General features: G+C 30.9%; 2 protein-coding genes across 19 annotated transcripts; one reads left to right on the forward strand and one right to left on the reverse strand.

Moving 5' to 3' along the window:
* Positions 1 to 3,026: 3,026 nt before the first annotated feature.
* On the forward strand, positions 3,027 to 6,909 carry LOC108329675 (phosphoglucan, water dikinase, chloroplastic). 18 transcript variants are annotated; one of them, XR_008247050.1, is made up of 9 exons: positions 3,028 to 3,803; positions 3,902 to 3,973; positions 4,042 to 4,148; positions 4,303 to 4,708; positions 4,814 to 4,900; positions 4,981 to 5,198; positions 5,630 to 6,182; positions 6,344 to 6,413; positions 6,682 to 6,909. XR_008247050.1 is itself a non-coding variant. In XM_052873173.1 (5 exons), exons 3-5 carry the CDS (start codon positions 4,505 to 4,507, stop codon positions 5,125 to 5,127), a joined length of 438 nt encoding a protein of 145 aa, XP_052729133.1. In that variant the 5' UTR covers positions 3,043 to 3,803; positions 3,902 to 3,973; positions 4,300 to 4,504; the 3' UTR covers positions 5,128 to 5,362. The 18 variants fall into 18 exon arrangements, 2 of the variants coding, with proteins under 2 accessions (XP_052729133.1, XP_017419497.1); XR_001832256.2 differs by having other exon boundaries at positions 3,029 to 3,803; positions 3,902 to 4,148; positions 4,300 to 4,708; positions 5,630 to 5,803; positions 5,900 to 6,182; XR_001832262.2 differs by having other exon boundaries at positions 3,027 to 3,803; positions 3,902 to 4,148.
* A 3,937-nt stretch (positions 6,910 to 10,846) lies between these two features.
* LOC108328032 (CASP-like protein 1F2) lies at positions 10,847 to 12,640 on the reverse strand. Its single transcript, XM_017561807.2, has 3 exons — positions 12,136 to 12,640; positions 11,922 to 12,042; positions 10,847 to 11,263 (listed from the first exon to the last, which is right to left on the reverse strand). The coding sequence occupies exons 1-3, from the start codon at positions 12,381 to 12,383 to the stop codon at positions 11,006 to 11,008; spliced, it is 627 nt and encodes a 208-aa protein (XP_017417296.1). The 5' UTR covers positions 12,384 to 12,640; the 3' UTR covers positions 10,847 to 11,005.
* Between the last annotated feature and the right edge of the window lie 1,506 nt (positions 12,641 to 14,146).

The following is a 14,146-nucleotide window of genomic DNA, read 5'->3' on the forward strand; positions in this document are numbered from 1 at the left end:
GTAATAACAACCAACTAAAATAAAAGATGTAAATAATATAAAATAAATTTATCTTTAACTTAATTAATTTTGATAAGTTCTTAGATAATATATCCTATCTTAATATTTTTATTCTAATTAATTATGATAAGTCTATCAATAATATATATTATTATTATCTAGCCACAATATCTAATTATATATAATAATATCTCAATATATCTTTTAGTTAACTATATATCAATGCTCAAGAATATCTTTTAAAATATTTAACAATATCTAATAATATCTTTTTCTAATAATAGTATCTCTTTTAATCTCAAGATTATATCCCCTATTTTCTTTCAACTACTTTTTTAGAATAACAACTAAATCTTCTAAAATATGTATTTAATTTGCATGTTTTTTCTTTCTACATCCCCTATTTTAATTTATGCACCTAATTAATAAATGTAAAATATCATTTTCCCCTAGACAGAAATATAAATATTATAAAAGAAAATAACATAATAATTATGTCTTAATAAATATGTACACACAAAAACATTAATTAACAAAAAAAATAAAGTCTCAAGACTAATTTATTTCTAATACTCATATTTTCTCGGATCTTACAACTTGCGTTGATTAAAGGCAAATAAATAAAGTAGAGAAGGGATGAGAAAAATTACACAAGTGTTTTTTATAATGGTTCGAATCAAAAGATTCTATGTCCAGATGTTAATCTCTTAAAAAGAGGGATTAACCTTTCACTAAAATGAATAACATTTTACAATAGGGAATTAAAGAAGAGATTAGAGAACACCTCTCATAACGAATAAGATATTATCAACACCTTCTTTTGACTCACAAAGGAATGAACATCTTGATTCTACTTTGTAGATAAACATTAACAACTTAAACACACTAAGTAATAGTTTTTCTTCTTCAAGTACCGAAACCACAAGCTTTCTTAAACACTCAGAGAGTTTTTCTAGACACTCTTGCTTTGTAATTGTTTAAGTAACCCTTAAAGAACTTTGAAGCACATTATTTATAACCCTAGGTTCGAACTAGGTGATGGATTTTGTGATTTCTGTTGAGTGATTCTCCTTTTGATAGGACCAAGGCTTGGGCCCTATTCCATTTGAACCATAACTCTAAAAATATTTTGTTATACATGATGGGGAGCAATAAATGGGAAATATACATGAAATAGGTCATGAATAAGCTACATAAGAGAATATGATGTCACTCTCAACACAAAATCTTAAGATGATAGGTTTATCAATATTTCAACTTTTTTATTACCGATTTCTATTAGAGTCGTAGCACAAAATATTTAATGTTGGATGAAAATCAAGAGGGGGGTGGGGATGAATTGGTTTGTTTAATAAAATTGATAATTTGAAATTTTCTTCAAAATTTATCCTTCAATCAAAACAATTTTTTCTTATTTTAATAACTTTAGTAAAATAAAGAGAGTAAGGAATATAAAATTAGTACATAGATATTTTATCTTATTTTGTATCAAAAGACCTTACGTTCAATTGTTAATCTCTTTAAAAAGAGATTAACTCAAACATTAAACACTTAAGAGATGAAATGCACGCTCCTTGAATCACACAAGACATGAAACACTTCCTTTGAATTACACAAAGGATGAACAATTTTTCCTATCAACAACAACAACATTTAATCATACAAGAACCCATTTGGTGAAAGGTATCGCTCTACCCACACTAGATTTTTCAAAGCCCATTTTCTCAAACATAAAGAGTTTATTTAGCAGTCACAACCATAAACCTCTGAATGGAAAAGTTATCTTGAAATAGGTCTCCCTAAAATATATAGATTTCTTATTTGAAAAATAGGTCAAGAGTCTATAGAGTCAAGTCACAACTACTGTTGATAATTGATAATCGATTATTTAAATAGATAATTAATTGTCATAGAAACTTTTCTGAAAACATTTATTTCACTACGATGATAAAAGCAACTCTTATGAAAAACTTGATTTCAATTCGTTAATCAATTATCATTAGTGATAATCGATTATCACAAAGATTTTTGGATAATATAAAATCTTTTTTGAGTGATCTTTGTGTATGTTTCTTTATGACTCTTTAAGCTAAGTCTTACAAATAATTTATTCACTATTATATGACTTATTACAAAGGCTCAATCAATTACATAAACAAAATACAAGTCTTCCAATATATTTTGTTATCACTTTAAGTTCCTAGACTTGCTTTTATCATAATCAAAATTTACTCTTGAAGAATGATCTTCATCATCTTCTTTTGCCAACAATTTCTATCCAACATGGAACCCAACTCACATTTGACTCAAAGCAGAAACATAAATGTTATCTTAACAATTAATTCAGATTTAAGTTTTTTAAAATTTAAAATTTTCCTTGACTAGTTAATTTTCAAGCAACACATTAGGATATTAGATATAGAATTTGGATTTGATTTTTAGTCACGTATGAGTTACATTTAATTTAAATTTTCAAAGGTCATAAGCTAAAAATAGCCATCAATTTGTCTTTGTAAACAACTTTGAAATATTGAATTAGAAAATTTATAGACTTCTTTGAAAAAGAAAGTTCTTTTCTTATTTGAGTCTTGTCTTTAAAGAAAGTTCTTTTCTTATTTGAGTCTTGTCTTTAATCCTTGGATCAAGTGGTGACTCCATCAACTCTTATCTTGGATATTCTCCAAAGTAGAGTGACATCCACCATCAACCCATAAGTTCTTTTTCGTTTTTATCTTTACTTCCTTCTTTGTGTCAAATTCATTTTTTCTTATCATTTACATTTTCATTTTCTATTCAATGTCTTGAGTTCACATTCTTGTTCACCATTTGGATGTGTGCTTTCGTACTTATGTAATCCTATTGGTTAGATTTGTGTCCAATGGTAAACATCCTTAAGTTTTATAATGATTCTTAAATCTTAAAAAAAAGTAAATAAAATTCTTAAACTTTTTTCTAGTTACTAGACTTATATATGATGTGGTTTCACAAGCTTATAATGATTAGAACATCCACTACAAAAATATAGCAGCATAGTAGGGGCTCGTTTCCCGAGGTTTGAAAAACCTCTCCTAATTATCCGTGGTTTCATTACAGAAACGCATTTCAATTTAATTTATTTTTTTTAAATATAATTCTAAGGGTTTCTTTGTGAAACTGCCGAAATGTCGCGCCTTTGCACCTCCGGTGCTTTGTTTTTCACTTCATCAGAGCTTCGAGTATTATTGACTTTCTTCACTACTCCGTTTCCATCTTCACCTCCGCCTCTCGACTTCTTCATCTTCAGCTTTCGCGTCTCAATTTCTCCATCTTCGTAACCCTTTGTCACTTCGCAGTCATGGTTTCCTTGCCTTCTCCTCCTCCAAATCCTTAATTTCGAAAACCTGAAGCTCACCGACCTTGTGATTGACTTTTTGAGGAGCTCTCGGATGGCGTTTTTAAGGAGCTTGTGATTCGCACAGCCTTCGTGTCTTGCCATTTCCATCTCCCAACCTTCGTGTCTCACCGTTTCCATTTTCACCGCCTTCACGTCTCGACTTCTCCATTCTCACAGTCCTTCTTCACTTCGCAATTCCTAATTCCCTTGTCTTTCCCTGCTTCAAATCCCTAATTCTGAAAACCCAAGCATCATTAGGAGCTCGCCGATGTTGCGATTGGCGTTTTTGAGGAGCTTGCGAGTTGCACAAGGTGGAATCAGACGTTGACTGGAGCCACCTCCTTCTTCACGGCCTCCTTGACGGTGTTAACAACTTCTTCAGAGGGGAGATTCCTCAATCTTTGGGACACCTGAGAAGCCTCCAATACTTGTAAGCATACATGAGCTTGGGTTTGATATCTTGAGATGAATCCATTTTCAGTATCAATCTCTAATGTTTAATGCTAAATTTTGCCAAAATTGTTTCAGGAGGCTCAATAATAACACTCTTGTTGGTGAATGCCCAAAGTCTCTGGCTAACATGACCCAACACAATTTTCTGTAATACACTTATGAACTCTTCTGTTTTATACTTGTATCTCATGCATAATTTCAGTTTATATTTCTAGTTTGGAGGTGTTATTTGGTGGAGACACAAGCACAATCAACAAGCATTCTGAAATATACATGAATGGGATCAACAAGCATAATTTCAGTTTATATTTCTAGTTTAAAGGTACTTGCCATTTGCACACCTTGAATGGGATCAAAGTAAAATATACATCGTTATATAATAATGTTCAAGTGCATCAAAAGTTAATTCAAGTATGGTATTGTTCTGAAATTTATGACCTTTTTGTTAACTGTTTCAAACCGGCATCATGAAGAAGTCTACCTTGGAAACTTGAAGAGGTTTCAATTCAGAGAACTCCGGATTTCTACTCACAACTTCAGCAGCAAAAACATATTAGGAAAAGGTGGTTTTGGAAATGTCTACAAAGGAGTTCTCCCTGATGGTACTCTTGTAGCTGTCAAGAGGCTTAAAGATGGCAATACCGTTAGTGGAGAGATTCAATTTCAGACGAAGTTGAAATGATCAGCTTGGCAGTTCTTCTGTTTCTGAAGAGGCAGAGCCAAGTCCCTTTGTTGGTCAGTGGCAAGGTAAATTTGTTTCTTTCATGCGATCCAACGAGCATGGAAACCATGAAACACAAGAAATGGGACACTTCAGGTCTTCATGGCTTGCCTCTCAAATTTGTTCAAGTTGACCAAAATGCCAGGAATTGGTGGAGAAAGGTACTTCAGTTCATAATACTCCCTTCCCTCAGTGCCTTCTTTAGAAACCAGTACCTTTACTTCTTAATTAGCATATTAACTTTATCCATAATTTTCACTTTGAAGCTTGATATCTTACGTGATATTATAGCTGAAGGTCTGCAAGGGGAAGATCGGTTGGAGGCTCTCTTGTACTCAGCTATCTATCTCAAGGTCTTGTTCTTTCTTTTTCATTCAATCATCCATGCTCTTATTTTACCATCTTCTGAGCCCTTCTTACATTATTTGTGCAGTGGATAAACACGGGGCAAATATCTTGTTTTGAAGATGGAGGTCACCACCGCCCCAATAGGCATGCTAAGATTTCAAGGCTTATATTTCGTGAACTAGAGCAACACACTACTCGGAAGGATATATCTCCACATGTGATCTATTATTAGTTTTGACAGTGGATCATGTGGTCCTGATTGCATTATCGAGGTTGCTGATGTTTAACAAAAGTTATATGAGGGTGGGTGTTTATGTTATAGGTTCTACATTGCAGTATATTTTAGATGTGTAGGTGTGTTTTGGCCTTAAGGCTTGTTTAGATAAACATAGGAGAAAAAAATGAGATGAAAAAGTTATATAAACTTTTCTAGAAGTTCAAATTAATTTATGCATAAGTTATCTCTTATCTATTTTTTTTTAAAATCTGTCTTTTTTACTTGTGCTTAAGTTAATGTCAACTTCTGTAGAAATTTATTTCAATTTTCTTGTTTTCTTCTCTTAAAAGCATTTATGGAGAAGTTTATTTAAACAAACCCTTATTTATATTTTTTGAAGATAGCATTATAGTTCAAAATTCAGTCAATTAGTTTCATATCTTATGTTTTCCTTGTTTTTTTTTTGTTTTAAACTTTTGTAACAGTTGTTCTGATTTAAATTATTTGCTTTGTTCAGCCACGTCCTTTAAAATGTCTGACATACATTCAATGTTAAACGTCCGGGAATTGAAAATTATTGTTTGCACTGCACTCACCCCATCTATGGTTCAAGCGGTTTGTGACTCATTCCCATCACTCCACACATGCTCAGGGAGGCACTCACTCATAATGACATGGAATTTTTTAATTTGTATGTATGCTTTTATGGCAAGAGTATAACACATCTTATTTCATGATGTTGTTAAATTCGTGGAATTTTAACTTGTGAATTTTTTTTTTCATTAAGTATTTTTGGAGAAATTAAGAAAAAAAATTCGGATTAACTTGGAAATTACCTCTGGGACAAAGCATGGATGACTACTTGGTCTTTTGGATTGGACTTGATGATTCAGCTTTTGCTAATGTTGTGCTCATATTCAATACTTGTGAAATAGGTTGACAGTTTCCCGTCCTTTAATTTCTCCATTTAATTTATGTTTTCCTTTACATTGTATTTCTATCATGAAATGACCCTAGGAAAGCTATTGGTAAACATGTGTCATGTATTGTACGACATCTCTAACAAAAAGGTATATTTTGGGAAGCTAATATCCCTGAAGTTATTTCTTTGTTTTAATATTTCTTTATACATGTATAACATCTATATGAAATCAAAAGTCTTCTCAACTTATTTTCTATTTTAGGATTTTCTGAATCATGATTATAATTATTATGATTTCTGATGGTTTAGTCAGATATAATGCAAATGAAAATCAAACGGTGACAAACTTGTTTCAACAAAGGAGGATTCTTAAACATAGGTATGTATCCCAATATAAACGCACTACTCTGTCTTGTGTTGTGTAAGCCATCTTATACTAAGCTAGAGTGATGACTATGCATATATTAACTTGTGGAGAGAGCTAAGGATGCTAATATTATTGGGAATTTTAATATTATTGGGATTTTAGTTGGAACTCTTGGGGTTGGTATGTTGTCTTGGTAAAACTACCGTGTTCTGTGTATATAGATATATTTCTTAATTTGATTTATTTCAATCTTACATCTTTATATTTCTTTTTATAACAGCTGAATTCATTACAATATAGAAGGATGTGCAGCTGTGTTAAGTGTGCATCAATTTGAAGTTCTTGATTGTTGGGAACAACATGCTCGTGTTTACTATGAACTATATGTATCAAAATCAACATTGTTAATGAACATCTTTCTCAGTCATATTTTTAGTATTTTAATTTAGTATTAAACATTTTTTTTTAATTTTTATATATAAATAATTAGATGTATGAATTATATTAATATATTGAATAATGTAGTTTATTTTACATATAATATTCACTTTTAGTTTATATTATTTCCTTGTCTGTGGTTATTAAAACTAATTTAATCATAATTCCATTTTATCACAATAAAAAACTAAAAAAAATTAATCTACACATATTTCCTACAGTTTTTTCAAAATTTCTGGAAATATTGGCGGTTTCTGAGGAACTCCTATTAATATCGGCGGTTTTTCCAAAACTTCTGCTAATACTGGTGGTTTTTCCAAAGCCCCCGCTAATACCAGCGGTTTTTCCAAAAACTCCGCTAATACCAGCGATTTTTCAAAAACCCGCCTGTAATTACTTAGTGACGCAATTTTTCTTAAAGATTTTTCAAATCGCGGATAATGCATTTTTCGAGGGTTAAAACAGCTAGAAATAAAAAAATAACTTTCAAAAAAATTGAAATTTTTTGTAGTGATCGATGTATCGTATAGGAGGTTAGGTATCTTAAGTCTCCTAACTCAATAATAATTATCTCGACACACTTAAAAGTTTTACATTATTTAAGAGTCGATGAAAGTTTATATATATAATCCTCCTTCATCATATCATGAAAACACATTTCAAGACAAAATTGTTATGAGAGTGAATCTAACCTTTAAAGAAAATAATAGCTCATATATAATGACTTTAATTGATGTTGAACGAATTTATATTTATCAAAGCATTTTTTATATTTTAAAATTTTAATTTTAATTTTCATAATTTTTGTTTAAATTTTAGCTAATATGATATTTTTAAATAAGACGAAATATAATAGCCACTTTATAAATATATAGAAAAAACAAATATTATAGATTAAAAATATAAGCGATGAAAATGTCTATTTTATTAAAATTGGATGCCAATTTTAAAACTAGAAAAGAAAATAAATATTATATAACAATATAAAAAAATAATTAAACTCAATTTCTTCTAGAAGCTTTAATATAATCAAATAAGTCCATTTTACAATTTAATCTGGATTGACGAAATTACCCATTTCACAACTTCAATTTTTGCAACATATTAGAGTGAAGGTGGAGCATAATCTTCCCATAGCCTTATGACATCACCGAGCCATGAAAGCTAACTTGTCCTTGAAGATATGCATGAGTAACATTGATAAGACACGTAAAGTAACGTGGCTAAATGAGTAATTTTCTCTTTCTTGGATTAGACGATTTCGCTAGAAACGTTACGATCTCAATGTGGAAAACTTATTTTGGATGCATCTCATACACCAAATGGGAATCACTTATGTATATGTATATCTAAAATATCACAATTATTGCCTCTTTTAAAAGGAAATAATAACAGTTCTGAGATAGGGGTGGGGTTGGGCTTAGAGAAAATATTACAAACTTCCAGTTTATACAACCCAACCATCATTGATCTTTATTTTAACTTTATTCAAGGTTGAATACGAAATAAACAAGTTGATATTAGTTGGAAGAGTCTACTAGTAATTCCAAATAATTATGTTTTAAAAGTCACTACGATAAAGAATTTAAACTTTCGAAAACAAAGATGTAAATTATTCTTTCACGTCTTGCTTAGATGTTTTTCTCTTTTAGTAAATATTCTTTGTTACACACGACTTTGGAAAATCTAGAATAGAAAAAAAAATAGATATTAATTAAACACTTTGTGACCATTTGGTAATTCGTGCATCTCCTTAGTAATTATATATGTAGGGTATTTTGTTAAAACTGTAACCACTCAACATCATTATATTCAGAGATAACTCTAAACTTCACCTATCGATCTCAACTCAAGAATACAACCTTTCCTCGCATTTAACAAAATAAATTTCACAACAATTAAGGACCATGTCATCTCTAAAGACAGTCACTACATAAAAGAAAATGATTTTTTTCTTCAGATAATTTCCCACAAAATAAGATTTATGTAAATTATGATTATCTACGAAAATATTTACAGATAATGTTGTTATTGATGAGAGAAAGGAAAACATGAAACAAATTACTCACGAGTAAATTTACCCATGAATAAGGTGGGAAAGTTACATGAGTATTATTATTTAATTCATGGATAAATTAAAAAAACAAAAATGTTTAAAATTTCTCCAAAATCTATAGATGTCATTTCAATTTCAATTAAGTTAACATTTCATAATTCCTTATTAAAATCTTATTCTCAAAAAGTCTCAAAATTTCTTTATTTCGAATGTGATAAAAATCATAAATCCTCAAGTCTCTCCTTAATGTTTTGTTTGTATCTACAATTCCATTGTTTTCACGTTAATAAACGGATGTATTACAAATTTGTATCAGAGAAAATTATTCTGTTCACACATTTTGGAGGAGATTTAGCATGATACATTGTGCATGTTCCTAAATAAGACCAAAATAATCTTTCCTTTTATTTCAAATTAAAATGTAATTACCACATATGTGAAATATGCAAAGTTGTGAAAACAATGAAGATTCCTGTTACACACATAGTGATATTCTTCGGCTCTTTGACCACACATGGGAGGGTGTGCTTAATGAATTTAAAACGCCATCAATGTTATGGTTGAGAGGTAGATGTGTTGCCTTCAATATAACCTTCAAACGTCCACTTGTGTGAGAGTATCGTGATCTTGGTGCTAGAGGATAAGGAAGTGTGCTGATTTCTCGTGGTGTAGGTCGTAGAGGAGAAGGTGCAGTGTTCTTAATCCACATGCAAGGTTCTTTAGGTAAGAAAACTTTCCAGAATCAATTCTTCCCCATTTATAAGTTCATGTAAACATTACGAATACTGATGGAATCCATTACGAGGTTGTATGGAACAGATTCCAAAATCCTTGAATCAATTTTGTGTTATGCTCAATCAATTCTATGCTAAGGAAGTTGGTGGGATCGACTATGTGCATGTTGTTCTATTCATGAAATAACATGGAATTGATTCCATTGTGTTGTAAATGCAATTCATTCATAGGTTATAAAAGAATTGATTATGTTTATTCATTGGTATTGGAAAATTGATTATGGTTGCAAGAGAATCAACTTTGTGTATTTGGTGAAATAACCATGAGACTAGAATCAATTCCATGGTCCCAAAACATGTCGCAGAATAGATTGTGTTCTTTCACATGAAAATCATTGATTATGTTTGTGAGAGAATAATTTTATGTATTTGATGAAATGACCATTGAAATCAATTTTGTTGAACTTTTTTATCGAATTTGTCAAACTTATTTGTTGAGTTTGCCGAACTTCTACTTTATTATCGAGCATTGTAACAAAAGTTTTCATAAAAAATCAATATTAAAACTAAAGGACTACTATTTTGTCTCTTAAATTATATAGTTCTTTAAAAATATTAATCTTTTTATGTTACATTCTCATGATGATGATAATAATCATAAATACTTTTAGTTTCTATTTAGTAATTAAAATTAAACATCTTAAATAAAAGGAATCGTTGAACCATATCCCAGGAAAAAGACAAAAAAATATAAAATCATTAATAGCTAATGTCCAAAATATATACAACATTTAAGACAAACAATTATTATTATTGAAGTAAATAGAGGTGGAAACTAGGAATATGTCTCCCGGATCACGTGCATTTCATAGAAAGAGAGGGTAAAATGATACACATTTCATATCAAATAATAATTAATATACACTGTTCTATATAACTTCATTAAAGTTTTCCTTTCAATAGTAAGTCACATTTACGTTAATAACGGACTTGGTGGGTCCGAATAACAAGTTTTGATATTAGAATGAATATAAAATGTTGGTTATATTTGAGTTATTCGTTATTGAACTTGGGATCTACTTAAGGTGAAAAGTCATGATTTTATTTTATTTTGTTTGTAAATAAGAAAATGAATAATAATTGGTTATAAATTTATGGAAGAACATGATATAAGTTATGGTAGAAAATAAGTTGTGTAGAAGAAAGAGATTGAAAGAGAAATAAATGCAGGAAATGTTATATATATCTATAATAAGGGAGTTTGTGTAGGATAGGCAAGAGGCTAAATGGTGTTGTAGGTAGCATTTATAAGGCATTAACGAAAATAAAAAGTTGTTGAAGAAGCATAGAATCCATTACATATAAAATAAGAATAGCTAGGTGGTGTGGTGTGGTTGGTTTTGTGTAGTTTTGTTGGGAGAAGAAAAGAGGGAGTTGTAGGCTGATAAAATAGTGAGTGCAAAATAGGCAATGAAGGCAAAATAAGAAAGCAAAAGGGAAACCAAGTTTCTTCTGCAGAATTTAGTGACATGATCACATATTGGCTGCCAACCCACATGCTTTTCTCCAAACTGTCCCACGTACCCTATGGAAGTTGCTGCTGCACATCCAGCTATTAACACCACCGTCATCACCTGCAAAAACTCAACTTCAATTTCTCTTCACCCTTTTTCTCTTTCTATCTTATTCTACAACATACATTTACCACCACATTTCAAATATATCTAATTTCACTTTACAAATAATACCATAATTTATATGTTCATATAAACATTTTCCAAATACAACTTCAGTTCTAATTAAAATGGAATGAAGATTACACATGCTACTCATATATGTTTAGTACTGGTTCAAACAAAATTTTCCAGTTGTACAAACTGCTTATTGACAACAGAGTCAAACTTTAACAACTCTACTCTAATTATGTATATGGAGTTTTATAAATTTTAACAGACTCAAATATATTAATTGAAATTAATCTCATTTTAAATCTAATTATTAAATGTTTTAATTTGAAAAAGTACTTCAGATTTATTAAATTTGAACCTTTTTTGTTTACATATAATGCTTAATTACGGTGAAATGTAAAAGATTATTTAAATATTAAACAATCTTAAATCCAAATAACATTTTAATAAAATCCAAAGAAACTATTAATATATCGATGATAAAAGATAAACATTATAGAAACTAACAAAAAAAATGTAACTTTTGTATGTGTATTATCTTCATATTCAACAGTGAATTAAAAATAAAACATGTTACGAGAGAAGGGGTGAGAAATAAGCTTACCATGTCGTGCAAGAGGATAAAGAAATTGTAGTTAGGTGACGGCTGACGTTTTATCAGACAGTTGGCTATCAGTGTCAGGAAGGACATGGCAGCCACCACACAATTCGCCGCAACAAAAAATCTGTGATAGGGAGAGAAAAGAAAACACAGAGGGTAATCGAAAAGAAGAAAAAGATGAAATCTTTGTGTGAAAAATGAAAGAATGTGAAGTTACTTTAAGGAGGGTGAGTAGTAGAAGTGGGCTTCGAAACGGAGACCGAAGATGAAAACGGTTTGGCTGTTGGTGACGGTGATTGCGACGGATGCTGCGGAGAGGAGAGTGGGTAGGAGTCTGAGGATGTTCTGAGCCATTAAGATTTTTGTTGTCTTACGTTGTTGTTGTTGTTGTTGAGAGATTGTGGTTGAGGTTGGGGAAGATTTGGATTTTGAGTTGAGAATGGAGGAATCTTTGGCGTCAGCCATATGGGAATTGGGAAAGGAAGAAAGGGAAATTGGGGAAGAAAAAGACAGAGAATGGAAGGCAGAGAATGAGATGTGGAGAAAGAGCTTTATAACTTTTACAGTAAAGAGAGAGAGTCTCACAAGGAAGCAATGAAATTGACCTTGTGGAAATACTGGGATGTGTGCAGTTGAGTCAAGGTTGTGTGTAACTGTTAGTGTGTGGGCTTCAGAACATAAATTGCTAAAAGAGGAAAGGGTGTTACTCCATCCGTCTCTACCCTTGCTTTCTCCACCTCTCCCTTCTACTTTTATCCCTCCTTTCATCTCTTTATTTCTATTTAATCCTTATATAAAATTTTTCTTTTAGGTTAATATTTTTTAACTCCAATCTCTTATGCGCGGTACACAACCTCTTTTTCCTCACGATATATTTCGTTGTTTTATTGTGTTCTTTTTCTTTTTCTTTTATGTTCATTCTTTGTCCTCTCTTTTTTCCATTGTGAGGTAAGATTGTGGTGAGTGAGAGGTTGCTAATGGGAGAAATTGTTATGAATTCATGTCGATGGTGTTTGAAGGTCTCCGTAGTGCTTGAAGTTACAAAGGGGTGAAGTTACGCGTATAAGTACGTAGTCTATCCTAAATTAACCTTTAAATTAACGTGTAAAACCTTAAACAAATGTCAGCATTTGTCGGCGGATGTCAACATCTGTTTAAGGTAAAACGGATGTCTTCTCCCTGATCAACAACGCCAGACGCCAATAGGGAATTTCCAGACTCCATGCGGTGTGTGACATTTGCTGGAATAGTATCTGTAGATGTAGGAATCCAATATACAAGCATTAAATATTTTCGTTCTGCATGGTGATACCAAATAAACGAGAAAATATGTATTGTTTTGTTTTAGCATTGGAACTCTTTGAAGCCATCACACACTGCTAATACATATTGTTTTGGAACTCACGTCTCTAATTCCCACTCCAAACAGTTATGGGATATTTTGTGAAGCCATCAACGCACTGTTAATAGGGTGACAACTGAATAAGTGTACCAAGCAGTATCCAGTGATAAAATATAATTTAAACTAATAATTTGGATGAAAAAGAGAATTGCATCAAAGCAGAATAGAACAAATGTAGAAAATTCTTCATTTTATTTAAGTCAAAAAGGCTAATCCCTTAGGTGTCCCCTCTTCTAACCCTTTTATTTTTGGCAAACTCTTTGTATTAAGATTTCAAAATTATCAAGTCATATTCGTAGATGATAACAGATGTTTGATTGACTTCAAGATGCATCTAACCACCAATTTTTCAATTGTTCAGTTGCGTATCTAAGTATCTTGTCGAAAAAAAAAACATTAAACACACTTATAATTAGAGGTGTACATATAATACCTATATATACATGCAATTTTTAAAATGGAAAAAGCCTTGTGCCTGGTTTGCAGATGTCCTAGTATGCATCAACCAATGAATAAAATCAGCAGGAAGATACTCTTAAATTAATAATCTAAAAACTAAAAAAAAAAATTAACCGCCACGAATATGACATATCCGTGAACGGATGTGACACATCCGTTTAATCACATATTATCAGTTTTAATTTTCTATTGAAATAATTAAATAAATAATAATTGAATAACTAAATTAAAAAAAAATTCCACTAACAAATTAAAATAAAAACTAAATTTAAATAAATCTATATATACATTTCAAATAAAAAAAAATTAATAAACTAAAAACGAAAAAAAAATCACCCAAAGCCAAAACAGATATCCCATATCTGTT

The sequence above is a fragment of the Vigna angularis genome, chromosome 2 (genome assembly GCF_016808095.1).
Source record: "Vigna angularis cultivar LongXiaoDou No.4 chromosome 2, ASM1680809v1, whole genome shotgun sequence".
Lineage (NCBI taxonomy): Eukaryota > Viridiplantae > Streptophyta > Magnoliopsida > Fabales > Fabaceae > Vigna > Vigna angularis.